Source organism: Cnephaeus nilssonii (genome assembly GCF_951640355.1).
Source record: "Cnephaeus nilssonii genome assembly, chromosome: 11".
NCBI classification, from domain to species: domain Eukaryota; kingdom Metazoa; phylum Chordata; class Mammalia; order Chiroptera; family Vespertilionidae; genus Cnephaeus; species Cnephaeus nilssonii.
Genome location: NC_137082.1, coordinates 93764114 through 93784105, shown reverse-complemented (window position 1 = coordinate 93784105; position 19992 = coordinate 93764114). Strand labels below are relative to the sequence as shown.

Here is a 19992-nt window from a genome sequence, read left to right as displayed (position 1 = left end):
ACATGCTAAGCAGCGTCAGCTCATGCTCACTTCCTCAGTACAAGTGACTCTCCTCCACCTCAGGCAGGTGCAGCGCAGGGCTGGGTCCCTCCCTTCTGCCCTGTCCTGAACGGGCAGAGCTCGAGGCAGAGCCTAGAGACACACCCAGCCCCAGCGAGGGGACCACACAAATATGGCAGGACACTGGCGTGGAGGCTTATCTGGTCTGACTTCTATCGATGGAAATCTCTGGAAGTCTGTTTTACAGCAGCTTGGGGTGAACACGTCCACAGAACAAAGAGTAATTTGTGTGAGCACCAGACTCACCTGTAGATGGGTGTGCGTCACACATTTGCACTTAGATGGACTCAGCTATCGTCACTGTGTGGATAAAGTAGTTGGTCTTTAAGTGACTCACCCATGATCACACCCCTAATAATACCATTAGACACTCCTGAGCGCCAGCACCCACGGTCTGAAAAACAATCCAAGTCAAAAGACCAAAATGAAACTGTGGGAGTGGATGGGAGTGGACACTGTCTGCAGGCTGTTCTCCGATGGGATATTCACACAGTGTGGCAACTGAACCACGGGTCAGGCCAGTGGGCAAATCCATCCCTGACGTAGCCCTGGCTTTTGGAGAAACCACACTAAAGCTAGGGCCTTATTGGCCAGAACATTTGCTGAACACACACTCAACTTAGCTCGCTAGCTCTAAGTGAGCCGAGAGCACCGTTCTGAACCTGCATAGCACACAGGAGGAGTCAAAGGACAGAGGCTCAAGCCCCCAGGCTGTCACCTACTAGGGATGTGACCCGGGGACAAAGGTGAGCACTAGGATCCACATTTGCAAAACTGAAACATTGCTCTTATCTAAAAGGTGTTCTGGGAGATCAAAACCAGATCAGACGAGCCCCAGCCATGGGAGTGCTAGGCAAAACCTAGGTAGCTCTTTTTTCTTTAGTCCTTGTCAACTGGAATGTTCTTTCCAGCTGGCTCCACTGAGGACATTCAGATACCATGAAGTCCCCCTTTTCAAGCGCACAGCTTTCCTTTTGTCCAGCTGGTGAGTGACCCTGCAAAGGTCAGCTAACGCATGGGCTCCTCGGACATTTTCTTCCTGCCTTTACTAAGCACCCTTGGCATTGTGATTTTTTCCTATATTTCTCTTCTTCCCGTCAGCTATGAATAAGACGCACAGGAGCTGCTAACATCACCAGCTCTCCTCCGCATAGTTTGCTTGTTGGGTCTACTTTTGTTTCCTTCACTGTGTCCACAGCAAACACTTTTCATTTATAAAAGTAGTGCAAGACAATAACTTGAGTTCCTCTGTGGCCTGAGGGGAAGTCATAAGATAAAGGGCACCTTTTAAAGTTTCGCTCTCAAATTCCCCAACAGCACACTTGCATCAGCGAGGGTTTTGTTTGTTTGCACACTTTTTAGAGTTTTCTAGCCAAAGCAAACATCCCAAAGACTGAAAAGAGGCACAGTCCAAACATAGGAAAGCCTGCACGGCCACAGCTGGTGAGTGGTTATGGAGAACAAGGACAAATCCAGGTCCTTCTCCACCAGCCTCGGAACCCCTCCCCCCCACCACCCTCCTACCGGAACCCACGAGAGCCTGGTGATTTGGTGACTGAGACACGTACACGCGTCCCGGCCACGTTGGAGATGGCAAAATACAGTTCTTGCCCTCAAGGAGCCTTTGACCCACTAGTTCAATTCAAGCACTAGTCCTCTCTTCCCCACGCACCTGAACAGCGGGGATAGCTGTTAATCCGATTTGAGAGGAGGGAACGGAGGCTCGGGCGATCACTGCTGGCCCAAGATCACTCCTGGGAAGAGGAAGAGGCAAGACCCACAGCCACGTCTTTTAATTCAAAGTCGTTTGCTCGGCAGAAATGCCGCTAGAAGTTTAAACAAAGACTTAGAACTTTCGAGGGGAGGCATTCTAGCTGGGGGCACAGGAAAGGAAGGTCAGGATGATGGGGCATTTGAACTGGCCTGGGAAGACCGACGGGGTTTCGACAGCAAGTCGTTTATTTGGCTGGAGAGAGCTGTGGGTATGAGGGGGAAAGGGGCACTGAGGTCGGATGAGAGATGGTCTGACCTAGGCTTTCGCAGTGGGTGAAGTGTCACCCTTAAAACTCCCCGAGAAGCCTCCCATTTAGGAGGCAGGGCTACCGCGGAGCGCGAGGGCACGCTGTCTCCATGAGCAGAGGGCCCTTTGTTCTGGGTGGCATGACCAACACTGAGGAGTACAAAGACCTATTCAGCAGGCGCTTTCTTTCTGCCCACTCGCCGAAGTGAGAACCTACTTTCCCTGAGCGCTGATGGTAGAAGAGTATCTATCGCAGCAGCAATCCGAGCAGAGAGACTGGGAAAGATTACCCACGTTCACTCCATTTCCAGGTGGTTCTTCTTCAAGGCTCTTGGCCAAAAACGTAAACCATTCCCAATCTCAGGAAAAGCCGTTTTAATGGCTTACTTCCTACCCAGGCCTCACCATGCTCCAAGTTCCTCAAGAAAAAGCTTATAAAAATATAGTCAGGGTAAATGTATATAAGATACATAGGTACACACACAACCTATTTCTCAAAACTGTACACATTATTTGGATGACTACAAGGATTTTAAAAAAAACATTCAGTCTAGTAATGTTATTTCATCATCTGTAAAAATTTAAAATAAAGGAAAACCCCTCCAAAACGTATTTGGGGCCATCAGAGGACAGCTAGTCTGTACTTCTGTGACAGAACGTTATTAGCGCTCAGACGGAACCCAGACGAGCTGCTGTCAGAGGTAAGAATGTGAAGACAGCCGTCCTGTCCCCGGGCCACCCCCACCCCCACCCCCACCCGCTCAGGTGTTCTTCTAGCCTCCGAAGACGCGCGGGAGTTGATTGATGAAATCACAATAGGAGTTTTTCCAGTTACGCTTTACAGACCTGTCCAAGGCTTCCAGGCATTTTGCAAGAGACTCGTGACCGACCTCTGACCTACCCCCAGAGTCCTAGGGGGACCTCTGGCCAGCAGCCTGGGTGCCACCTCCAGGTAAGGGACTTCATTGTTCAGTGGAAGCTACTGGACCCTGGGAAGCAATGAGATTCTGCCTAAAACTCGGGGGAAGTTGGACAGCTGCATTTTCTTTAAGGCACATCACTGCTGCTCTCTCTTGAGTTTTTACTAAAGCGATGAGGTCTCTCCTGTATCGTGCTACTTAATGACTCGAGTAATCCTCTGAGGTATTCACTGTGTATCTTCAGAAAAAAACTGAGGCGTGAAAGAGGAATGTGCCCAAAGCCAGTGCTAGTGAGTGGTACCCGCTCACCGCCTTCCCGAAACCTGCTTTCCTTGGCTTCTCCCAACCGGCACCCACACCCACGGGGCTGGGACTCTCATACACACACCCAGGAGGGAGCCACCGCCCCTCTGGCTCGGGACCCTTACTGGGTCCGTGTCTCCCACCCACTCCTGGTGGCTGCACAGAAGCGAAGGAGAGGTTTCCTGGTCCCGGAAAAGCCCTAGTCTGCCTGTGGTGTGACTTATCACCCCACTGCACCCCCTACAGGTGGGCACAAGGGCACAGGATCCCGACGTCCCTCTTTCATCCTGATCTGGTTTAACCAGCACTGGATGCTTGGAAACCCCCTCTGTCCCCCAGTTTTCAAAGAGGAAACTTCGATACACACACAGCAGCGAGGCACTCCTGCCCCGGAAGCCTGACCCAGGGCAATCAGCCCACCCTGGGGCCCCTGGGGCCTGTGGCCTCTGGGTCTGGGGTCACCGGGTCCTGGGGCCACCGGGTCCTGGGTCACCGAGTCCTGCCGCCAGGGGAGTCGGATGGCCCCTGGGACTCAGCTTCCAAAGACATGAAAAGAGTTGGTAAGAAGCAACTTGCCCCCTTTAGGAGACCGAGCTGACTCCTGTCAGGTACGTGCAGCTGTGCCAACCGTGCTTGACGAGCTTACCTGCTTCACCTCCCTCACACCTTCCTTCCCTTCTTCCCTTCCACCTTCCTGCAAACCTTTACCTCCCTCACACCTGCTTCACCTCCCTCATCCTTAGGGGAGGAGAAGGGTACCCAGCGTGGTAGGAGCCTCTAAACCAATGGGTAAGAGCTGGTACGCATGCGGCAGAATTAAGAAAACAAAGTCAGGCTGCAGAAGACCCCGTCCCGCTCCCCACTTCCCTCCCTCCTTCTGCCCACATCCTCCACCCAGAACTGAGGGGGCCACCGCGGAATGGGCGCCAAACAGGCCGAACCGTGGCTCCCAGAGCCGCCCTCTTCCACCCTCGGGGCCGGGGAAGCTGCCGGGGTGGCTCCCCAGAGGCCCCGCCGTGAGCGCAGCTTCCCCGGCCAGCCGCCCTCCGGACTCCCGGCCCCGCCGCGCCGCCCGCAGCCCCGGTCCCGGCCGCTCACCTGCGCCGGGCACAGCAGCAGCAGCAGCAGCAGGAGGCCCAGGGCCGGGCCGCGCGCACTCATGCCGCGGGCTACGGGGCTGCGGAGGTTCGGCTCGGTTCGGCTGGGCTCGGTCCGGCTCCTCAGAACCCAGTCCCGGCTCCCGCGGACGCAGAAAGCAGCACTTGTCAAGCAGGACCCAGCGCCGGGGGGCTGCGCGCGCAGGTCAGGAAGGAAGAGGCGTCGTCAGACCCGCCCCCTTCCGGGAGGGGCCGCTGCTGCTTGGCCAGGGGGCCGTTCTGGGGCGGGGTTATGGTGGGGGCGGGGCCAATGGGGCGGGGCCTAGCTGTGAGGGCGGGGCCACAGCGGCCTCCTGGGGTCCCAGCCCGGCACCTGTCTGCGCCCTCGAGAGGGGGGCGGAGTGGGGCCAGGGCCTCCCACACTAGGTCAGCTCAACTTCTGGGCTTTTCTTCTTAATTTGCTTATTTGCTGATTGGTTTTAGAGGGAGAGCGGAACACTGATTTGTTGTTCCACTTATTCATGCATCCATTGGCTGACTCCTGCACGTGCCCTGGCCAGGGGTTGAACTCGCAGCCTCGGCGTGCGGGGCGGAGGCTCTAACCACCGAGCCCCGCCTGGGCGGCTACCTTCTGGAAGCCGCTGGGAGAGTATCCCTGGAGTTGCATCAACAGCGTGTGGTTTTCGCGCTTTAAATTCATTTCTCCCCTTTTTGTCTTTTTCTTTCGTTGAAGATGGTGGGCGAGAAGGTGTTAGCAAACGGGAGATCTGGGAGACGGTGTTTCACAGTAGGGCCCCCACTCCGCAGCGGAATACGTGCTTATTCTAGGTCCGAGCAAGTTCTGCTCCAAACCCAGTCCCCGAACGGAATCCGCGCCTGGGCGCACGCAGGGGGCGCGGCGCAGTGGCCCGAGCGTGTGATCGTCGGTCATCGGAGGGGCGTCCTGGTCCCAGCGCCGAGGGCGGGGCGGGGCGCGGCGGGCGAGGCCCCTGAGTCACCGGGTCTCGGTTTTCGTCTGCTCAGCCCACGTCCCGAGAAGCGCCGGAGCCGCACCCTCTGCTGGCGGTGCCGAGCGCGGCAGAGAACCCAAACCCAAGTTCCCGTGCGGGTGGCACCAGAGTCCTTTTCTGAGTTCTAGGTGCAGCCAAGAAAGACAAAGATGAAGAAGCGTCCTTTCTGTGTGTGTTTGTTTTGTTTTGTTACCGTGCCTTTTCTTATTATATATTTTCATCTTTTTTGGACTTGCACTTATGTTTATTCCATGCATTTCTGGTAACATTACCGCTCGGATTTCAATTGTTGAGATCACTCCTAAGCATAAGCATCAGTAATTTCCATTTCGAAGTTACAGAAATGGAGGTAAGGCTCTCTTTTCCGCACAGCGGACTCGAATTCACAATGAAAAGACTAAATAAAAACCCATCTGTAGCAATGAAGAGTGCCATTCCCCTCCCTGCCACACACAGGGGTGGGTTCAGCGACTGCCTTGCCTCCCCACCTCCTCAGCCCCAGGGGTCCGTGCCTGGCTGGCCGGGCACTGGATCTACAGGGGTTTCCTCTGGACCTGCCTCCCTTAACCTTCCCGGTGACCTCCGCTCCCGGGGCTTCCACGTTGACAGAGCAGTTTGCTTTATGCAGATGTACTCAGAGGGTGTCCCTGGACCAGCCGCCTCAGCACGTTATCTGGGAGACTGTTAGAAATGCAAATGGTGGGCTCCACCCTGGAGCGCTGCATCGAAGCTGGGGAAGGCCTCCAGGTGGTTCCAGGACACACACTCAGAGGCTGCAGCTGTAAGGTATCCCCAGGCCGGAGGGCTAGTTAGCCTCCCAGTGTCAGCAAACATGGGAACAACAGCAAAACCCTTTACAAATTAGTTGATGTGAGTAAAGGAAACTCCAAGCTGCAGACACAACATTTCTGGGACGGGCAGAAATTCTGATGCCCCACAAATTACTAGTATGCCCACCAGTCTCAAAACAGAAACAAATATCTTTTTACCATATATACAGTTTTTCTTTTTTCTGGTCTGTCTTTCCTACAATTTCAACAATGCTCAGAAGCCTGGGGTATATTTTTTAAATAAACTCTCCTATTCCTAAGTTACACCCCACCCCTTAACAAAGTAACCCATGCATGCCTATGGTAGAAACTTTGAAAATACACGAAAATTGGGAGACAAGAATAGAAACATCATCTATAATTCCACCGTCATGGGTAATCTGTGTCACATTGTGGTGTATTTCTCCTATGAAAATTGTTTTCACATGGTTGAGATCCCAAGAGAGACTTTTTGCTTGTTTGTTTAAATAATAATGCCTCTATGATTATATACACAATTCAACAATGATTGTATAATAACAAAGGACAGAACGAGGGAAAATGAAATTATTAGACATATGCATCTTTATAAATGTGCAAAAACATCCTCCGGAAAAGTTCTATGTATTTTAAAACATTTATGTAAATACAATATACTAGAGGCCCAGTGCACGAGGGTACCCTCAGTCCGGTCTGCACCCTCTTGCAGCCCAGGAGCCCTTGGGGGATGTCCGACTAATGGGGGAAGTGGGCCTACGCTGTCAGTTGGACATCCTTAGCACTGCCGCAGAGGCTGGAGAGGCTCCCACCACCGCCGCTGCACTCGCCAGCCGTGAGTCTGGCTTCTGGCTGAGTGGCGCTCCCCCTGTGGGAGTGCATTGACCACCAGGGGGCAGCTCCTGCGTTGAGCGTCTACCCCCTGGTGGTCAGTACGCATCATAGCGACCGGTCATTCCACTGTTCGGTCGATTTGCATATTAGCCTTTTATGATGGACTTGTAAACAGGTGGAGGCATACAGTACACATTTTGCAGTTTGCTTTTTTGCATTTAGCAATATGCTTTATTACTAATATTTTTTTGTTAATCCTCACCCAAGGATATGTTTCCCACTGATTTTTAGAGAGAGTGGAAGGGAGGGAGGGGAGGCGAGATAAGAGAGAGAGAGACAGAGAGAGAGAGAGAGAGAGAGGAATATCAATGTGAGAAAGACACATCTATTGGTTGCCTCCTGCATGCGCCCGGACGAGAGCTCGGATTGAACCTGCAACCCAGGCACGTGCCCTGATGGGGAAGTGAGCCTCCTGAGCTCTAACCTCTGAGAGCATGGCCAGGGCTGCAATGGACGCTTACAACTCCATCCGGAAGCAAGCCAAAGGTCACTGACATCTTCGCTGAAAATAGCCACAACTCATGATTTAGTGCCAGTGGTTCTGACTCAGAAATGGGGCGTTGTTGGTCAAACGTACGGTGACGTCATTGGAGCTCGTGAGGGCCCTCGACTTGGTGACTAATCCCGTCCCGGGCGGTGGGGAACTGCCACGCAGGGACGATGCCACCAGCGTGCGGGTGGCTCCAAACGTGGCGGTCAGCGTTTCGCAATGCTGTTCCCTTCCTTGGAGGGTTCCGTCGGGGACACAATTTCCTTTGCGGAGCGCGGGGTGGGGGCGGGGGGGTGGTTTTGGTCTCATTTTTCCTAAAAGAGGGAGTCCACCTCTTGTAAACTGACGCCTTTCTCCCTAAGGCTCTCCACAAGTCCGACTGCGGTGTGGGGCCCGGCTACAGAGTTTGGACAGGTTCAAGCCTGGGACTGATGAGAGGGCTCAGGCCTCTCGTGGCCGCGTGCAACTCGCAGCGTGGAGGGCAGAGCCTCCCAGCACAGTGATAGCCAACAGCTTGAACTATTGTCAGCGTGAAACTATGGTCCGAACACGTGGCCCCACGTGCCTGAGTGATAGAGGCTGCAAGTAAACAAAGCCTGATCAGGTGCATGTAGTTGAGGAGGATCGAAACTCACAGAATGTTGTAAACATCTTGACCACGCCCTTACTTTGCCTCGTGGCATCGGCTATAAAATAAAGACACGGCTTGTAGCCCGTGGCGCTGTCTCCGCTCACTCAGACCCAGCTTTCATTCTCTTGTCTGTCTTTTCTAAGCCTTTCAGCCGCCCCCACTCAGGGTCACTGAACTTGGCTGAGCTGGCGTGGCACATAAGGTGCCCTGGGGCTAAGTATGCCATGGCCATGCCCGCTCACCACACTGTGGGAAGTGGGGTGAACAGCATTTCCCTCCTTAAAAATAAGAGGCTTAAACCCAATGAGGCGGGGAAGAGGCCAAAGTCACTCTGAGGAAGCTGACGCGGGAACAGAAGGTCTTTCATAACGTCCTTCACTTGTTAAAACATGACCTCACCCATAGTTTAAAATTATCTTAAAGTATTACCTTTCCATGAATACACAGATTATTCAGCTGAGGGCCAAGTGTAGTAGTCAGTGAGCCTGGAGAGAATGCCTCTGTTTGTCCTGCTGCTGTTCGGTCGGCTCAGCCGGTGAGATTTCTCTGGCTGTCAGCGGGAGGAATGTGAAATCAAATATTCTAATTTTGCCGAGAGAGCATCTAACTTGTTTGCGTGTTCGTTGTTTTTCTCCATATTTTGAAGCACAGGTAAGTCTAAGGGCCTGAGCAGAGGTGGGGCAGCGGCATCAAAGGCCCCAGATCACCTCCACGGGCTTCCACGCACCACACCCACCAATCAACACCCACCGACCCCCAATGGACACATGTTCTCTCATTTCGCCAGGAAGGTCTATAACATGAACTCACAGGCCCAGCCCGTCTCCGTGGCACCACACCGGCCTTGCATCTTCATGGAGTGGCACCAAGGGCTTCCTTTCTCGTGACAGAGCAGAGGCGCTGCGTCCCGCCCGCTGCCAGCTGTGCCTAGGACGTGCTCGGAGTGGCTTCCCAAATACGGTTCTACCCGTCACAGCTACAATCATTTCAAGACAACGTTTAAAAATATTTTTTTTTATTGATTTCAGAGAGGAAGGGGGAGAGAGAGAGAGAGAGAGAGAGAGAGAGAGAGAGAGAGAGGAACATCAATGATGAGAGAGAATCATCGATTGGCTGCCTCTTGATTGCTCCCCACTGGGGCTGGAGCCTGCAACCTGGGCATGTGCCCTGACTGGGAATTGAACTGTGACCTCCTGGTTCATAGGTCGACTCTCAACCACTGAGCCACGCCTGCTGTCCATTTCATATTGTTCCTGCTAACTTCCTTTTTTGCTTCAAAGTTCCTCTCAGTCTTTCTCTCACCAGAGTGTCCACCTCTCATCCCATCACTTCTACAGAGATGAGGCCCCAAACCAGTGACAATCTTGTTCTAAACATCAGCTGCTGCGTACAACTGCCCCCTCTGGAACCTGTTTTCACACGTTCTTCAACTGAACTTGTCCAGAGCGCTCTCTCTCTCTCTCTCTCTCTCTCTCTCTCTGTGTGTGTGTGTGTGTGTGTGTGTGTGTGTCCCTGAACTCTGCTGTCTTCCCTACGTCCTACCACAGTTACTGGCACCGTGTGCACCATGAAATCTCGCGTGTGGAGAAGCGTTAACACAGCAAACCTGGGGCTGCTCTCCATAGAGATTCTTGCCAGGAGGTCAGCTGTCAGCTGGCATCTGGGGACTCAGCTGTCAAACTTTCCCTGAATGGTAAGGGCTCACTGAGCCCAAATCGTTTACAAGCAATGTGGTCTGTGCCGAATGCCTGGAAGTCTGGGATTTTGGCAAATGCCAGGCAGAGGGTGCCTGAGACCAGTTCTTAACTAAAAGCCTGGGTGAGTCTCTATTGTGCTTCCCCCGGGGACAGCACTTCACGATGTTGTCACAACTCGTTTCGAGAGCAAGTAAGCTCGTCCAGTGACTCCGCTGGAGAGGACTCTGAGGCCTGCACTGCTTTCCTGTCTTCACTCCACTTCCCTTCCCCTTTGCTGACCTTGCTACACACCCTTTGCTGTCCTCCTCGCCATGAGTGTGACCACAGGATGAGCTCTTCGGGTCCTCCTAGCCAATCAGCAAAACGGGGTGGTCTTAGGGTCTCCTGACATACTTATATAACTCCTAGCTCTCCTTTCCCCCCACTCCCCATGTTCAATCACCAGCTATTCTTAGCTCTGCCTCTATCTGTTTTGAAAAACGTCTCTTCTCCACCCGTACTGCCTCCATGCTACAACTTTCTCCCCCGAATTCCCACACTCAACGCAGCAAAACAACGAGGAGTTTCTATTTGTAGTATCTTCTGGGACTCTCCTGGGAATCTTTGTCTGAATAAAAAACCTTCTGGTGCCATGACAAAAGTTATCCACAGTAGAAATAATGAAATCATAGGTCTATAAGTAACATAAAGCTTACAGAGCTGAGTCATTAATTCTAAAATTCCATTTTATTAAAAATCACAGAAATACGTTCGGATTAAACACAAACAGGGAAAAGCAGCACAGGCAAACTGGGTAGTCTCTGAACTTTATTTTGAATTATAATCTGGAATATTTCATCAAACAAATGGACATAATGAAAAACTTCTGTGGTTGAATTAAGCAAATGCCTTGCATAGGAATTGTAGTTCTAAGAGCTCAATGAACTGTGTTAGATGAACATAAAACAAGAACCATCTACCTGTGTGCAAATAAATGCAATTTAACTTAAAAAATTTTTTTTAGACATGCACACCTGAAATCTATATTATTTTATTAACCAACTAGAGGCCTGGTGCACGAAATTCATACACGGGGGTGGGGGGGTTCCCCTCAGCCCAGCCTGCACCCTCTCCAATCCGGGACCCCCCTTGGGGGATGTCTGACAGCAGGTTTAGGCCCAATCCCGGGGATCAGGCCTAAACCGGCAGTCAGACATCCCTCTCACAATCCTGGACTGCTGGCTCCTAATCATTCACCTGCCTGCCTGCCTGGTCACCGCTTACTGCCCCCCCTGCCGGCCTGGTTGCCCCCAACAGCCCCCCTCTGCCAGCCTGGTCACCCCTCACTGCCCCCCATGCCAGCCTAATTGCCCCAACTGCCCCCCCCCTTGCTGGCCTGGTTGCCCCCAACTGCACACCCCCCACCAGCCTGGTCACCCCCAACTGCCCCCCCTGCTGGCCTGGTCTCCCCACGCAGCCTGCTGTTCAGTCGTTTGGTCATCCCTCACTAATTCCCCTGCTGGCCTGGTCATAGGCAGCCATCTTGTGAGGACGTGAGGGTCAATTTGCATATTACCTCTTTATTATATAGGATGTCACCCAGTAAATTCAATGAAAAGTAATCCGTTTGCCTGTATCAACCTATGAACCAGGAGATCAGAGTTTGATTCCTGGTCAGGTCACATGCCCAGGTTGCAGGCTCAGTGGCAATTTAACTTTAAATAACAGACCATTTTTTTTCCAGTCTTGAGTGAGTGATTTAGAGAATCATATTCCCTGGTGTGGATAATATAATCTCATCTAGACCACATGTGAGCCTTCTAAACTAGAGACCTCTTGCCTACAGTCAGAGGCCTCCCTTAAATATTGTTAACGCTACTAGATTCATTTTAATGACCCTGACATTGATCAAGAGCATTATCCACATAAAGTTATCTAATAAATAGGCCAAGGAAAACATGTCTTAGTGAAAAAAAAACAACACAACATTAAGTTTGTGACTTCATTGCATTTTTGTCTTTTGGAACTTTGCTATCAAGTCCCCATAAAACTTTTGATTTAGGTCAGTGATGAGCAACCATTTTTGGCTTAAGGGCTCTAACTAAGGCAAAAAATATTAAAAATTTAAGGCCACATTATTTTCCTCTTCAAAATAAATATTGCTTTATGAAATTCCCATGGGGGGAAATGTGTAATTGCACAACTTTGCCAAGTAAAAGAAAGTCAATGATGAAACTGGTGCTGCTTTGCAGCTACTAGAATATTAACATACGGGGGTTCAGCAATCCAGACGAGGCTTTCTCAGTTTTTATCCTGACGTGAGACTGCAGGCGTGTTGCATAGCTGGTCAGGCTGTGGGTTGCTCATTACTGGCTTTGCTTGTGATAATGATCAGAATAAGCTAATATCTGTTGGTTATGTTATTGATCATAACAAACTTTAAGAGAATATCTTCTAATTTCAAAATTATACTCCATTGTTTACTGACTTAACGAAAATGCTTTTAGTAGCACGGCAAGTTGGTTAAAAAAAAACCTCCTGGGGTTACATTTCCCTCCATGTTAACGTGTATTTACACAGAACACTGGCAGGACACAGAGCAGAACAGGAACCAGAGAACGGAAGATGTGTTTCTAAGCCGCAGAAACACCCGTGTTCGTCACGGTAGGTCACAGCGAGACGGGTAGCTTGTGTCTGTGCGAGGAGGCACCGACCGCGGCGTATAGACACCACTGATTAGAAAGTGCACCGAATATAAGTGTTGACACCTGTCTCAGAGGAATAACTCAGTAAAACCCAGGTCTCCTTCTTGGAGTCCATTAGCTCAAGAACATGCATAGAGGAACACTTACTACCTACTAAGAACAGTCTTTCATTATTCTAGACCTGCTATAGCAATAGCGACGCATTGTACTTGCATGCATCCCATCTTATCCAAGGACCAAGCAGTGCGATGTGGGAGCTCCAGATTCCAAGCCTGTTAATGGCACAGGAAAAAGAGTCCCAATAGTATAACCTACGTAAAAAGCTCAAAGAAACAGTCCTCCGTCCCGTGGTTTGTAATTTTCTGAATTTCCAAATTTGCCGCTTGCATCCTGCCCTTCCTACAATACGGACTCCGGGTAAAAATGGCTTTTACGTGTTAGGAATAAGACGAGGATCAACTCACACGTGAACACTTTGTCTTTTGCGTCCAACAGCCCACCTCTGACTTCTTAATAATGCAAGTTCACACGTCAGGTCTCTGAGACCATGGCTGTGACCCTGGGGTAGGAGAAACATTTTACACTGGGATGACATACATGCATACATGTAAAATGTCACGGAGCTACATATTTTAGCACACCTTACATGTAACACAAAAGCTAAAGGGCACGAGTTCATTGAAGGCCAGACCTGTGGTCTCTTAAAGGCTTTCCGTCTTTCTGACTTCTTACTTACAGCTCTTCGAAGGTTTAACAATTAGGGTTGAACCGAGAGGCCCGAGTGAGTCCAGTTTAAAATGAGTTTCTGCAGAGCCCACGACCCTGCCGGGCCCCGCGGGAGTGGGCTGCAGGCCGTGTGAGCAGCCGTGTGATGAGGGAGCCCTGAGCTGTGCTTCAGGCACCAGGCACAGCTCTTCTTGGTCGGGAACCTGGGTGGGCATCCAGGGCCTTGTCTGCTTAGAAGAGTCTCCAGCTGCTCTCTCTATTTGAAAGCAGTGACTACTGCCCAGGTGGTGACGGTTTCTCCCCTTCAGTCACATATGCAGCTAAGGTAGCTCTTCCTGTGCCCTCCTTTGCCTCCGAGGAGACTCAATATGCGCTCGTTTTGGGTTAGTTCTGCTGGAAGTTGATTGGCCTGAAAGAAGATAAGACGGGCGTTAGTGATTCCCACTGTGGGGTGGTTTCAGGGACTCCCAAGAGGGGGCTCAGACCCAAACCTGCTTCTTTCCTGGTGAAAAGCCCACTGGACTCTGCTTGGTGTCCAGTCCTTCAGGGTCTCTCTGGGATGTACAGATGTCCCGGGTTAGGATTGTTTCTTTATTAGGGTTACTTTTCTACCCAGCCGTGCCTCTCACTAGACGGCCCTCCTGGACACCAGGGCCCATGCCTTTTGGTCGTGTATTCTCCTTTCCAGCGCAACGCCCCATGTGCTTAGTATGTGCTCCATAAACACTGGTATGTGCCCTTGGAGGGCCCGCATGAACCTCCATCAGGAGCAGCCCACACGTAGATTCACGGCTCTCGGGAGCGCCCCCAGCCAGTGCTGTGCTCACTGGAATCCCCCGCAACCGCCTTCGCTGAGATCCCAGGAGGCACAGCCGGAATTGCATTTTCAGTTTCTATATGAAGGTCCTAACGCGCCCCCCCCCCCCCATCCCCACCTTCATTCAGCCCTGGATGGCTGAGTCACGAGGCGCTACTCCCTTTAGGACGTCCCCGTCCAAGGTCTAAAGATAAGACAGCGGCTTTATCTTTCCGCCAGGCCAACCAATGGAACTAATCTCTGCATCTCGGGAAGAGATAAGCAGAGATAAGCTGTCACCCAACGGGTCAGTGGTAGGAACGAGGAAATGGTTCCACGGGTTGAGTGGAGTGGAGGAGACCCTTGGCCAGTGGTTCCGTTGTACTTCCTCATAGTTCCTTTTCAAAGCGCCCTGACGGACTCCTGGCTTGTTTTCCTTATTAATGAAGTCAGACCCAGTAGCAGATGCTGATGGAAATTCAAACGGTAGGAAAGTATAAAATAAAAACAGCTTTTCACCATCCCCCTCCCTCCTTCAAAAGGGAGCAGTTTAGCCCTGGCCGGTGTGGCTCCGTTGGCTGAGCATCGTCCTGGGCACCAAAAGGTGGCTGGTTCGATTCCCAGGCAGGGCGCATACCTGGGTGGCGGGTTCCATCTTGTCAGGGCACATACGGAAGGCAACCATTGATGCTTCTCTCTCTAAAAATAAATTTAAAAATCTTTGAACAAAAACAAAAAGTTAGCAGTGTAGTGTGCTTTCTCAAGACCTGTCCCAGGTTCCTGCCCCCACCCCGCCCCGCCCATTGGACAGCTTATGCAGATGTTGAATATGAGGAAACACAATGACAATCGTGTTTTTCTATGGCTTCCGTGCATTTCCACCTCCAGATGTGGCCTAACTGTAAACTAGAGAGTTTGAGTTGTAAACACCACAGTTGGTTCTGAAACAGGGAGGTGAAGTCCCGTTCACAACATAAAAGGGACAAGAGTGCCGGCAATCCTCGGCAAACGGCCATCCAGCCTCGGGGGTGGCAATAATGACCAGACTCGGGCATTTTTAGGGCACTTCATGGGTGACAGGACACTCATAACCCCTCCCCCCCCACCACCACCACTGCCGGCCTCCCCTCACCCACTGCCTCTCCACCCCTGGACTGCACCCTTGTTAGCTGAAACCCACTGATGATACAGGTTTTAGCGTAATTCTCTGGGTCCAGCCTGGCCGGTGTGGCTCATGGTTGAGCATCGACCTATGAACCAGGAGGTCCCAGTTCGATTCCCAGTCAAGGGCACATGCCCGGGTTATGGGCTCGATCCCCAGTGCAGGAGGCAGCCCATCGATGATTCTTTCTCATCATTGATGTTTCTATCTCTCCCTCCCCCTTCCTCTCCGACAACAATAGAAAATATATATTTAGTGTAATTCTCTGGGTGCAAAGGTACTGCTCACCCACAACCCAATGACCACCTTGCCTGCCATTACCAGGCAGAAGCACGAAGAGAGTGACAGGAGCCAGAGAGGAGTTACCTTGGTGACGGCAGACACTGCCTTACTGCACAGGTGCCTGATGGGGGTGAGAGACGCTAAGGCAGGCCGTACCTTGTTTCTCAGGGCCGGGTCTGCCCCTGCCTCCAGGAGCAGCGCGACGGTTTTGATGTTCCCGCTGAGCACTGCCGCGTGGAGCGCCGACGTCCCGTTCTACGAGGAAAGACCGTGCGTCAGGAGTGACTCAGCCAGCAGCACTCGGCCGGCCGGGCTGCCGTCCTGACCCGGCCGAGCGACGAGACGGGCACGCGGGAGCCTCCCTCTCCCTCACGCCCCCTCTTCAGAGGCACAGCACCCTCTGACACAGTGTGTCCCCAGGTGCACGGCCGTTGGTCAGAGTAAGTGCTGCCAATGCTTTTTTCTTTAAAAAAATATTTTTTTTTTATTGATTTCAGAGAGGAAGGGAGACGGGGAGAGAGAGAGAAACATCCATGATGAGAGAGAATCATGGATCAGCTGCCTCCTGCACGCCCCACACCGGGGATGGAGCCCACAACCCGGGCCTGTACCCTGACCGGGAATCAAACCGTGACCTCCTGGTTCCTAGGCCGACGCTCAGCCCCTGAGCCACGCTGCCCGGGCCAAGGACAGACTCCTTCGTTCCCAACCCCTTTCTTTCACAGGCTGGCAACATTCCTTACCTTCAGAATGCCCAGGGTGGGGGAGAACTTCAGCAGCTCCTCGATGACGGCGTGGTAGCCCTTGTTGGCCGCCTTCAGCAGTGCCGTGGTGCCGTCCTTCCGAGACAGGAAGACAGAAGCGGGTCATCCACCGAGCGCTGGGTGAGCGCGGGAATATGCACAGGCCTGCCATGCCCTGAACCAGGCGCCTCCTGGAGCACGTGCAGCAGCTGGTTGTGCTTAAAGGGACACCGGACAGAACCGGTGACTTCTTACAGCACCGCAGGGCCCTGCCAGGTGGGACTTCACTCTCCCAGCCCCTGGGAACCCTGGGTAAGGGACTACGGACTGAAGAGGCACCTCTGTAGCTCGTCACTCAGCAGAACTGTTTGCAGTGACTTAAATAACTCCTGAGCTGCACCGGCTGTTCTAAAGGGTTAGAGGTGCTTTGTGTTTTGTCTTTCTTGCCTGGAGCCTTTCGCTCCTCTGCCCCAGGTACCTGTCTGCCTGTGGTGGTGGGGGTGGTGGTGGTGGGGGGAGGGTAGATTGAAATCTGTTAAAAAGAACGCAAAGACAAGTTGAAAAATTAACCTCCCGCTCCCGTCATCACTTATTGGCCTGGGAAGAGATTTTCCACGTTCTTTTCCTCCTGCCTTAGCGTGTCGGTGGCGGCACGGGGAGGGCTTCGCTCACAGCCTCCTCCCGTGGAAAGGAACCGGCCGCCCACCAGGGCCCAAGGCTTAGCTGGAGTCGGGGAGAAAGAACAGGAGGAAAGAGGGTTTTTCCTTTCTGGCTTCAGAGTCGGTGGGGAGAGAAACAGTGGGAGAGGGGAACTGAAGGGGCCTGGAGTGCCCCTCCGATTCCTCTCTTTGGGGTCTGACTGCGAAAGGGGGTCCCAGAAGTGGGAGCCATGCCAAGGGCAAGGAGGCCAGACCCTGTAACAAGGAAAAAAAGTGAACAGCAAGCCGCCCTCGGCTCCTACGGGGCGAGGCCTGCTGGGAGCCAGGGCACCCGGGGGCTCTGTGGCTGGGAGCTGAGCGAGGGGGTCAGCCTGGAGCCCTGAGGGACCCCAAACCACAGGCACCCAGCCGGGCCAGCTGCACTTCGGCAAGTGCCAGCAGGAGGCGCAGTGCCCCCTGGACAAGCAGCCGCCAGGGACATACCCCCAAGGAGCCGGGCCCAGGTTCCTGCCTCCCCCTGCCCGCCCCCCGTCCGTCCAGAAGTCTGCGCAGGGCAGGGAGCATCACGGAGGAATTACACAGCTTCTTGTTTTGTTTTCCTTAGAGAGCCGAGCAGCCTAAGTTTCAACAGGTTCATCCTGTAAGTTTCCCGCTAAAGAGCAGGTGGAGGTGGGGAGAAAACCCAGCTGGGTGCAGACCCAATACAGCCACGCCGTCTCCATGTCTAGGCTGCCATGGTTGGGGCCTCGGTGCGTGCATTTCCCTGGTCTCCCCCACTCCCCCCCCTGCTGTGCATGCATCACCGCCCCCCCACCCCCGGGCCCCCCAGTGCGTGCATTCCCCCTGGTCCCCCCCCCGCGACCCCCCGTGCATGCATCACTGCTCCCCCTACCCCCGGGCTCCCCCGACCCGCCATGCATTTCCCTGGGCCCATGCTACGCAGCTATCACTCAGACTCACATCCCGGGTGGCGTCCCGCTCGGCTCCCCGCAGCAGCATCACCCTCACCACCTCGCTGTGGCCCATCTGCGATGCGATCCACAGTGGTGCCGTCCCGTCCTGCAGGAGAGGACCACACGGCGTCCACACAGCAGCCACACGGTAGCCATGTGGCTTCCACACGGCATCCACACAGCAGCCACACAGCGTCCACACGGCAGCCACATGGTGTCTACACAGCATCCACACAGCAGTCATGTGGCCTCCACACGGCAGCCACACGACGTTCACACGGCAGGCACACCACGTCCACACGGCAGCCACATGCATCATGTTTTCACCAACAGGGCCGGCAGGTGGTGGAACCAGCTTTGTCTCAGGCACCAGCGAGGGTGCTCAGGGACCAGCAGGCTGGCCAAGCAGCAGAGGGAGGAGACACCCCCCTCAATGCCAGGGGACCGGCTGACCCCCGAGAACGAGGTCGCTTTGGAGAGAAGGGCAAGAGGAGGACCCAGAACTGCCTACCCCGAGGCAGTTAAGATAACGTGGCCCAAAGAGGCTGCTGTCAGATAAGACTGAGTTACTCCTCTGTGGGGAGCGGGCTGAGAGCAAGGTGATTCAGCTTCAGGACACACGGGTCATTTCCTGCTGGAGGATGGGACTCCACTCCGCTCCGCTCCTCGTAGCAGGCACAGGATTGCCGCCCACTGCAGTCCGGCAAACGGACGGGGACAACGGCGTTGGAGCGGGTGGAGGATGAGGGCACCTCAGAGCCTAGAGGACCCGAGGGCGCTGGGTACGAGGACCCGGCACCTCTGTGCCTTGCAGAGACGTGGGGGAAGAGGGGCTGAGACGGTGGAAGGATCTGAAACACCTCGCCCTGCTCCATCCTCCAATCTGAACACTGTGCACCATTAGCAATGCAAACACACCCTCCATTGGTACTTTCAGTTTACCATGCACGTCTCCACCCATTATTTAATTGGACCTCCCAATTCAGGAGCATCATCCACTCACTCCTTCAACCACCGGCAGTTATTACGCATCTTCCGAGTCTCCGGCGGCCGGAGCTAAAAATAAGACATGACTGCCCCTCGGAAGGTCCTGTGAACCAGGATTCCGGTGGGGGCACACGCCTGGGTTGTGGGCTCGATGCCCAGGAGGGGGCGGCAGGAGGCAGCCACGGTTCTCTCCCATCACTGATGTTCCTCCCTCTCCCTTCCTCTCTGAAGTCAATAAAACGTTAAAAATAAGACGTGATCCCTGCTCTGGAAGGAGCGAAGCCAGTGGAGAGGCGATGGACTCTGAGCCTGACTCCGGGCTCCAATAAAGTGCGGACACAAAGCCCCAGGAACCAGGAGAGACCTCTCACTGTGGGGGGCTACGGGCCGGCTTCCCGTTGGGGCGTTGGTGTCTGAGCTGGGTCTTGAAGGGGGACTAGGATTTTGCCAGACGGATGAAGGGACAAGGGAACCCGTAGACGGAACATTTCCCGTCCCAGTGACCTGGGCAGGAGTGGCTGGCTCAGGCAGGTGGGCAATCCAGTTGGCATGGCCCAAAGGGCGTGGGTGTGGCCTGAGGGGTGTGGGCAGGGCCTGAGGGGTGTGGTGTGGCCTGAGGTGTGGACTGGGCTGAGGGGCACGGGTGTGGCCCAAGGGGCGTGGGTGTGGCCCAAGGGGAGTGGGTGTGGCCCGAGGGGAGTGGGCGGGGCCCGAGGGGTGTGGGTGGGACTGGGAGGCAGGAGGGGGAGTCTGGGCTCCTGGGAGGGTTTCCAGGCTCACTGGCTGGTGCCCTTCTCCCTCCTTATCCGCTGGGGCTCATTGTTCTTTGCGGATGTCGCCACCAGGGGGCAGCCAAGGAAAGGCTGTCAGGCCGTGGACGCTTTCCAAGGGCTTTTTAGTAAAATGCTATTCATTGACACCAAGGCTTACAGAAGAGAGGTGCTGAGAGGTGCCCTGTTGGGAGTAACTGGGAACATCATACAGTAACGCTAACAGCTGTCGCCTCGTCACAACGGCCATGGGGGTGGAAGGCCAGCCTTCCTGGCTGAGGCCTCGGTGTCCGCCTACGAAA

The 19992-nt window shown here is 53.6% G+C and overlaps 2 protein-coding genes across 2 annotated transcripts in view; both read right to left on the bottom strand.

Moving 5' to 3' along the window:
• Positions 1 to 4594, bottom strand: part of NPC1 (NPC intracellular cholesterol transporter 1) — a 39986-nt gene extending 35392 nt beyond the window's left edge. The window contains exon 1 of the mRNA XM_079785274.1: positions 4402 to 4594. Coding sequence (XP_079641400.1) covers positions 4402 to 4464 — 63 coding nt within the window. The 5' untranslated portion in view covers positions 4465 to 4594. The remainder of the gene's footprint in view (positions 1 to 4401) is intronic.
• Positions 4595 to 11390: 6796 nt separating this feature from the next.
• ANKRD29 (ankyrin repeat domain 29) overlaps positions 11391 to 19992 on the bottom strand; it is a 30425-nt gene continuing 21823 nt past the window's right edge. Inside the window, exons 7-10 of the mRNA XM_079784019.1 lie at positions 17941 to 18039; positions 16322 to 16417; positions 15735 to 15833; positions 11391 to 13747 (exon numbers count right to left, since the gene is read on the bottom strand). Of these exons, the coding sequence (XP_079640145.1) occupies positions 13643 to 13747; positions 15735 to 15833; positions 16322 to 16417; positions 17941 to 18039 (399 nt within the window). The 3' untranslated portion in view covers positions 11391 to 13642. The remainder of the gene's footprint in view (positions 13748 to 15734; positions 15834 to 16321; positions 16418 to 17940; positions 18040 to 19992) is intronic.